Genomic DNA, 8,522 nt, shown 5'->3' on the forward strand with positions numbered 1-8,522 from the left:
TAGACGTTTATCTTTGGCTAACTAGTGCATGTGTGAGGAGCCTCCTGCAGGCATCCAGGATGTTTTTTTATTATTGTGGGACAGATCGTCCAGGGATGATTCGGTCCTAGTTTTTTGTTTTCTGGGTTTATAGCTCTCCATTCCATTCGGGAAAAAAAAACGAGTTGATACTCATTTGACTAAGAGGGTGTTTGTTTCAGCTTTTCGGACATGCGTTTAGTATTTCACTCCAAATCGCATGAAATATAGCGTTTGGTTAGGTTTATATAAACACAACGTTTAATATTTTCTTTGGAAACTGCAACGTTATAGAGCGTTTCATGAAAAACTCATCGTAAACAGTTATTTATAGTTATATATTATTGACAAAATTATCCAGCCAAACAGCCGAACCAAATTGGCCAAATTGACCCTTCATGGCACCTCAAGGGCCAATTTGACAATTTATTCGGGTAATTAGCATGTAGTTGTGTCCCTGTTTACAATAAACTGCTAATAATTTTGAATATTCTTTCCACAGCAGAAATTTTAGCTCATCAAATAGAAGGAAGCAAACACTACACCTATATATACTATCTTCCTCTACAACTTCAGTTTGCTAACAAATGTGATGGTGAACGGGTTTCTATATTCCATTATTCTTATAATGTTCACAATCCTATCCTGCAGTAGCCATCCACAACCCTTGCGGCAGCATTGCCCTCAATGTGGCCGGACTCCGGTGCCATATCCACTTAGCACCGGCGAAGGCTGCGGCCATCCATTATACAAAGTTAGCTGCAAAGCAGGAAAGTTATGGTTTAATGCCTTGAATGGATCCTCTTATCTAATCACATCCATTAATCCATTAACCCAACGCCTAATTATCCAAAATCCAGGCTACGCAAATGCACACACTTGCATTTCAGCTGATTTTTCAAGCGGAGGAATTCTATTAGACACCAATCTTCCCTTCAACATTACTACTAGCAACACTGTGATGATCATGAACTGCTCTTTGTCAGTTCTGGAGGTATATGCGTCAATCAATTGTTCATCCACTAGTCGATGTCATGACTTTATCAGGGAAAATGGAATGGCGAAAGCTGCCTGTGGATCAATGCCTCAATTGATTTGTTGTTGGTTGAAGACTGGTGGATCCGCGACGGAGTTTAAAATTAGGGCTCGGAAAGACCGGTGTTCTGCTTATCAGAGTTTTGTGAATCTGGATATGGAGTTACCGGTGAGCAAGTGGCTGGAATCTGGGATAGAATTGGAGTGGGCGCTGCCGGAGGAACCTCAGTGTAAAACTCCATTGGATTGTCAGGATTTGCCGAACTCTTTGTGCTTGCAAAATCGGGTCAATGTTGCACAAAAACGGTGCTATTGCCGGCCTGGATTCAGGTGGGATCCTATGAATGGAATTTGTCTTGCAGCAGGTAAGTGGAATTCAGTTGTATTTAACTCTTTTCATTTTTACGATTACAAGGTGTTTGATGAAATATGTGTTAGAGATAATTAAGACTATTCTTGGAAGCTAATTAATCCGTTTAAACTCTGAATCCAGTGGTTAGTTCTTCCTAAAACAGGGTATCTAGAAAATATCTTCCTAAATTGTACTTTATGCTAAATGTGAAGCTTAAAATTCAAATTTAACAAAATTTCATGGATTAGCTTAAAGAATAGTTAAACATATAATTTTAGTTGGTAATTTCATTTTAAACTTGATGTTCAGACGGAATTTGTGACGGATCTTTGCGCGTGTACTTGTTCCTAGAAAAAAGTCTGTACTCTTACAAAGTGATTGATTGCAGGTGAGAAATGTAAAAAAGGGAAGCATTGCCATCATCAAGTGAAGAAAAAAACTCCCCTCATTGGTGGTACGTATCTTTGAAAATTCTGTCATCAAATGAAAAAATTATGATCAATTTATGAATTTTCAATGTAATTCTTACACAGATTATGTATTTGACACAGTAATGCCATCAAACTACATTTAGAAACCTACTAATTCATTCTTTTTTCCCCTAAACCATGAATGATCTATAAGGTTCAGTACTTGCTGCTGCTGCATTACTAATTGGAGTAACAATCACGGTTTTCGTCTACAAAAAACAGAGTCGGAAGCGAAGCGAAATGGGGCAACTAAGCTTAAGTAAGGTAAGGGAAAGAATATTAAGTATAAGCACAAGTGGAATAATGGGAAAAATGTTCACCGGTGAAGAAATCAAAAGAGCAACAAACAACTTCAGCAAAGACAATCTTCTTGGTTCAGGAGGATTTGGGGAAGTATTCAAAGGCACAACTAGTGACGGAATTGTTACCGCGATTAAGCGAGCCAAACCTGGAAACACTAAAGGAACTGATCAAATTCTCAACGAGGTTCGAATTTTATGCCAAGTAAACCACAGAAGTCTAGTAAAACTTGTCGGCTGCTGTGTCGATTTAGAGCAGCCTCTCTTAGTTTACGAGTACATTCCAAACGGAACACTCTATGATCATCTCCACACAAGTTCAAGCAAAAAACCGCCGTTAACATTGCATCATCGCCTCACCATTGCACACCAAACAGCCGACGGACTTGCATATCTCCACTCATCTGCAGCACCGCCTATATATCACCGAGACATAAAATCAAGCAACATATTACTCGACGAAGAGCTAAACGCGAAAGTGTCTGATTTCGGTCTTTCGAGATTAGCTGTGAGTGATACAAGTCATGTTACAACATGTGCTCAAGGTACATTGGGGTATCTTGATCCGGAGTACTATCTCAATTTTCAACTGACGGATAAGAGCGACGTTTATAGCTTCGGAGTAGTATTGTTAGAGCTTTTGACGTCGAAAAAAGTGATAGATTTTAGTAGAGTAGATGAAGATGTAAACTTGGTGGTTTATGTTAGAAGGGTTTTGAATGAAAAAAGATTGTTAGATGTTGTTGATCCTTTGATTAAAGAAGGAGCTAATAAGTTAGAATTAGAAAGTATAAAGACATTAGGGTCCTTAGCAGTAGCTTGTTTAGATGAGAAAAGACAGAACAGGCCTTCAATGAAAGAAGCTGCTGATGAGATTGAGTATATTATTAATCTTGCTAAAGCTCGGCTTTCATAGTCATTACTTGCAGTTGCAGCAGGGCAATTTAATGGCTAATTCTGTAATTTTATCAATAGTGTGCTTGTATTTTTGTTCTATTGCAAAATTTTAATTGTCCAGTAAAATATTTTTGTGCATTAATGATATTCCGTCAGAAATTCTGAGGAAAAGTTTTGATATTCCGTCAGAAATTTGTTGATTAATGTGATATATAGTGTTCATTAACTATAGAGGTTAATACAAAATTTAAGAATAAAAACAGGAAAAAAGTATGCGAGAAAAATAGTCTTGATATTTTTGGACAGGAGCTAATAGAAAACAACACAATTTTAGTCTAACATTTGTCAAATGATATAATTAATATAAATATCTAGATCTAGATGTAATATATTTCAATTTCATTATCATTTTAATTGTGTCATTTAACAAACATTGAGACTAAAATCGATGAGTTTTAATAGCATAATTATCACTACTAGAAAATTGTCGAACTATGACGGCAATTTTCGTCTGAAAATTGCCTAATTTTGTCATTAAATGTCGTAAGACGGAATTTGAGATGGAACAAAACTGTGGTTATATCCGTCAAAGCAGATTTCACATACATTTTTCGTAACTTTGACGGGTGATGAAATTCCGTCAAGTGGAAATGGAAATCGAGACGTAAATAAACGTCAGGGCATCCTTACGTTATTCAGTGACGTTTTCATGTCACAACATTAGGACGGAATACAAAGACGAAAATAAATGTCAGAATTTTTATTACATCTAAAGCGACATTTATTTGTGAGAATTATCAAATTAAATTAGATGAAAATCTCGTTATGAATTGAAATTCTGCCGAAATTTCATCGCAGTATACTATTTATGTTTTTCTATACTAAATAATGCATTTAACATAATTTAAACTTCAAAATATACAAATATAATACCATTACAAAATTAGGTTATAGTTGTGTATTATTCTAGTAATCTAAATTTTTTTTTTTTGATACTATGCAAATTAGCTCCCAAAACGCTTAGACACGCATGTATTTGTTCCATACTGCCTGCCATGTTTAACAGCACACATATTGTTCCTTTGCAAAACAGATAAATAGATCAATTTGTGAATAATCCTCATAATAGTGAATATATTAAATATTTCTATCACAGCATTCTATCACAGTTTGACAATTTTTTAGTAGTAGTTTTGTTAAGGAATAAAATTTTATATAAAATGATAAGTTTATCTTGTTATATCATTAATTAATTTACCTATATATCATTTATTAAGCTTTATATATTATTATATTAATTCCTACCAAAAAAAATATATTATTATATTAATACAAGTATAGAAATAAAATTAGTAATGTAATTATATTATTAATTTTTTTTACTAAAAAATTATATTATTATTTACTGTATGTTTTAATTAAAAGTAGATAATAAAATAAATTTACTCTTCTATCTATCAATAAATTAATATATTAGAAAATTAATTTGTTATATAATACATTATAATTGAAAAATCAAGGATCATGAAATCACACACTAGTTACTTTAAAATATTATATTTAAAGTACCATGAAATTAGTACAAATTTAGGAGAGATTAATCCACCTAATTATGAAATTCAAAATATTTACATCCCATGCAATTGTAGGACATGGTACTATTGCTCTGTTACCAAAATTTCAATCATTTTTTTAAAATACATTTCATTTCTATAATAATTTAGCAGTGGATATCACTTTAAATTTGTGAATTCAATTAATATTTTAGTATATAATATTTATTATTTATATTATGAATATAATATTATACTTTTAGCAATTATCTCTTTTATATGAAGCTTGGAAATATATTTTTCACACTTACCAAATAATTTTATTTGTAATTGGGTTACAATTGATTTTGTGTTTTCCAATATAATTGGAAGGTTGTCCGTGTGGTGTACGTAGTTAAGGGATTAAAATGGGAATTAATCTTGGAATGGTGGATGAGTTAATTAGGAACCAAACAAAAGTATGAGATGATACACTTAATATCGTTCTTGAGATTATAAGCCAACATAGAGAAGAACATACAATCCTTTTTAATTATTTCCTTTCACTTGTAATATGAATAGGATACGATGCATGCATGTGTCCGCACAATTCTTGTTTGCATTCATATATATTACAATCAAAATTGTTTTTTGAGAAAACCTAATAAATCTGCCCTGTCCAATATTTTATGATTTGTTTGCACTTCATATCAAGATTGATCAAACTGGGTTATGATGACTCAAGGAAAGTACGTCTTTGCCAGAAAACGGTTCGCCGATGCTCGAAGTATGATACAAAGATGATTAGCGTGAGGTTGGTACACCATCTCACTCCAATGTCTAAGTTTGCGGAGTATATGATATAAACTTCTCCTTAGATTCTACAGAAAACCGCTTCTTAGTAGTGGACGTATTTTAGGTAGTTAGTAACATGCCTGAATTGGGATTCCTTAATCTTAGGTGGTGTTGAAGGGTCCTGACCTGAAGAGGATTCAGAGAGTCGTCCCATTGATCCACGTTTCTTGAGTGATGTTATTCCAGTTTAGTTTATTTTGACGGTCCTCCTCGATCCAGGTATCCGTGATAACTTAACATGAGGACACGTGTATACTGATATCACAAAGTATTATGTTCCTCTGTATATATCGTGATGGCTATAATGGTTATATATATATTAACTAAGCTACAATAACCCATGGTTAATTTCAATTAACCGATCCTAGTTTAACTAAACAAACATTAATGCCTCTCAATCTGGACAATGTAAATTGAATAAGTCTAACATACATACCATTTCTGAAAAAAAAAATCTAATGTCGATGATTTTGTGAGAATATCAGCTAATCCATGTATTGTCTTCATTGCCATAAAACCAATTGAACTAAAAGTTTAAGTTGATAGTTAAAGCCTCATAATAGCTTTTATTATTATTTCTGACATACTCCTCATGTGAATGGCCCCATGTTTGAAGTGTTGCGGAAACAACCAACAATTTGAAACCTAAAGTATAAAACTAATAGAGAAAACACCAAAATTTAACGAGATTCTGCAAATATTGCCTATATCCTCGGACACTATTGAATAAATATTTCACTAATGAGCAAAATAGTAGTACAATGGAGAAAGAAAGAGGAAACAACTTAGCCTTAGAATTAGAGGATGCAAGTTTTGTGATGTTTTTAGCTTAATAAAGCTCAAAGCCCAATATATAGTCTTAGAAAAGCTTTAATGAGCTAAACTTTTTCCAATGTGGGATAACAAGTTAATATACATCTTATTTTCCTCTTCTTTCCTAAGGAATCCAAAAGATAGTCATTTTCTATCATCTCCACCTTGGCGATATTCCAAGAAACCCCAACCGAACTATCTCTTTATCATTTTCCATATTCAGTAATTTCTCCAAAATGCAACTTCAAGTAGTGAGGACAGTAATCAAGTCCAAACAATATTGAAACTTGATTGATGTCACAACTTTTGTTGTCGTATTCACGAGATTTTCAACGGTCGGAATCTTCTGAAACTGTATTTGACTCGCTTCAAGAATTTCCCTTACAAAATGATAACGGGCATCGATATGCTTCGTCCTTGCATGATAGATTTGGTTCTTTGCTGAATAAATAGCATTCTAACCGTCGCAATTCACTTTGACATGCTTTTGACCAACTCCCAAATCTTTCAGCAAGTCTTGAAGCCAAATTGCCTCCTTAACAACCTTTATAACTGCCATATACTCTACCTCCATCGTAGATAAAACAACTATTGGCTGTAATGTAGACCTCCAACTAACTAGTGTCTTTTCCATAGTTAACAAATAACCACTAGTTGACTGTTAGTTATCTAAATCACCAGCATAGTCATAATCACAATATCCAACTATATATTTGCTGACTTTCTCATCTTCCTCAAACCTCAAACCAACATCCATAATATGTTGGATATATAGTAGAATCTATTTCACAGCTTGTCAATGTCCTTTACCAGGATTATGCATATACTTTCTCACAACTCTAACTAATGAATCAATTGAGTTAGAGGTATCTCCCTCGTCTATTAAAATGCCATCCCACACACCAACATCTAGAGAACTTGTTATTGATGAGTCGATTCATTTGGGGTTCGGATCTATGATGCAACAAATGTTTGTATCTATTTCTAAGAATAGACTGAGAAGACATATACGTCCATCGGTGAGGTATAAAAATTAAGTTTCATACACACTCATTATTGCAAGTGAGGTGGAGTCAGATGGTGATCCAATTTCCTACAATGAGGTTATTAATTCAGTTGATTTTGACAAATGGTTGGTGTCTATGAAAGAACAAAGTGAATCACATCATCAAAATGGCATATAGAATTTAGTTTTGGCACCCAAACGCAAGAAGATAGATTGCTGCAAATGGGTGTATAAAAAGAAAGAATGTATTTCTGTTGTGGACGAGACATGCTACAAGGTAAGACTTATGGCACATGGGTCCGACCAAGTTGCTGGGGGTTATTTCCATGATGTTTTCTCACCTGTAGTAAAGCATACAAGAATTTGTGCTTTATTGGCTCTTATTGTTATGATGACTTAAATTGGATGTTAAGGCAGCTTTCCTTCATAGAGAGTTGGAGGAGAAGATCTATATGCAGCAATCTAAGGGGTTTGAGATTGAAGGAAAAGAACATCATGTATTCCTATTGAAGAAATCTCTATATAGACTAAAGTAGTTGTCGAGGCAATAGTACAAGAGGTTTGATTTTTTTATGTTGTCATATGGTTACTCGAGATCACATTATAATAGTTATGTTCATCTAATAAAGATAAAGATTCCTTCATCTATTGGTTTTTTATATGTTGATGATATACTGATAGCTTGCAAAGATAAATCTGAAATTTGTAAGCCAAAAAATCTGTTAAATGGTGAATTTGGGATGAAAGACTTACGTGGAGCTAAGAGAATCTTGAGAATGGGAATTTTCAAGATTAGAACAGCTAGTAAGTTGTACCTTAATCAAGAAACATATATCGAGAAAGTCCTTAAGAGGTTTAGCATTATGAATGCAAAATTGGTGTCTACTCCATTGACAACCCATTTCAAGCTCTTTGCTACGATGTCACCAAAATCTGGAGAAAAAGAGGATTACATGGCATGTGTCCCATATTGTAACGCGTTTGGTAGCATGATGTATGATATGGTGTTTACTGATTCGAGCTATTTAGCACAGGGTAATATTCCTATTACATGTAGGTCATGATTCATAATATATTAAAATGGAAGTCCATGTATCAATCCATATAGAGAAATATGGGTTAATATATTATATTCGCTTAAACTTAAAAGAGGAAAGTAACTAAAAATTATTTGTTGAGAGTTTTGATTATTGAAAACTGAATTACGTAAGAAATAATAAATCACATAGTCTAAGGATAAAATAG

The 8,522-nt window shown here is 33.6% G+C and overlaps 1 protein-coding gene across 2 annotated transcripts; it reads left to right on the forward strand.

Moving 5' to 3' along the window:
- Positions 1-631: 631 nt before the first annotated feature.
- Positions 632-3,177, forward strand: LOC136206757 (wall-associated receptor kinase-like 20). Of its 2 annotated transcripts, none has more exons than XM_065997914.1 (3): positions 632-1,435; positions 1,799-1,859; positions 2,030-3,177. In XM_065997914.1, the coding sequence occupies exons 1-3, from the start codon at positions 647-649 to the stop codon at positions 3,088-3,090; spliced, it is 1,911 nt and encodes a 636-aa protein (XP_065853986.1). In that variant the 5' UTR covers positions 632-646; the 3' UTR covers positions 3,091-3,177. The 2 variants fall into 2 exon arrangements, with proteins under 2 accessions (XP_065853986.1, XP_065853987.1); XM_065997915.1 differs by having other exon boundaries at positions 632-1,418; positions 1,794-1,859; positions 2,036-3,177.
- The last annotated feature ends 5,345 nt before the right edge of the window (positions 3,178-8,522 follow it).

The sequence above is a fragment of the Euphorbia lathyris genome, chromosome 9, assembly GCF_963576675.1.
Source record: "Euphorbia lathyris chromosome 9, ddEupLath1.1, whole genome shotgun sequence".
In the NCBI taxonomy this organism is placed as follows: domain Eukaryota; kingdom Viridiplantae; phylum Streptophyta; class Magnoliopsida; order Malpighiales; family Euphorbiaceae; genus Euphorbia; species Euphorbia lathyris.

What these genes read in the sequence shown, in the direction of transcription:
- LOC136206757 (XM_065997914.1), top strand. Translation starts at nt 647, where the DNA reads ATGTTCACAATCCTATCCTGCAGTAGCCATCCACAACCCTTGCGGCAG. An exon ending in CAGGTAAGTGGAATTCAGTT is followed by an intron (nt 1,436 to 1,798) that starts GTATTTAACTCT and finishes ATTGCAGGTGAG; the next exon opens with AAATGTAAAAAAGGGAAGCA. An exon ending in AAAAACTCCCCTCATTGGTG is followed by an intron (nt 1,860 to 2,029) that starts GTACGTATCTTT and finishes ATGATCTATAAG; the next exon opens with GTTCAGTACTTGCTGCTGCT.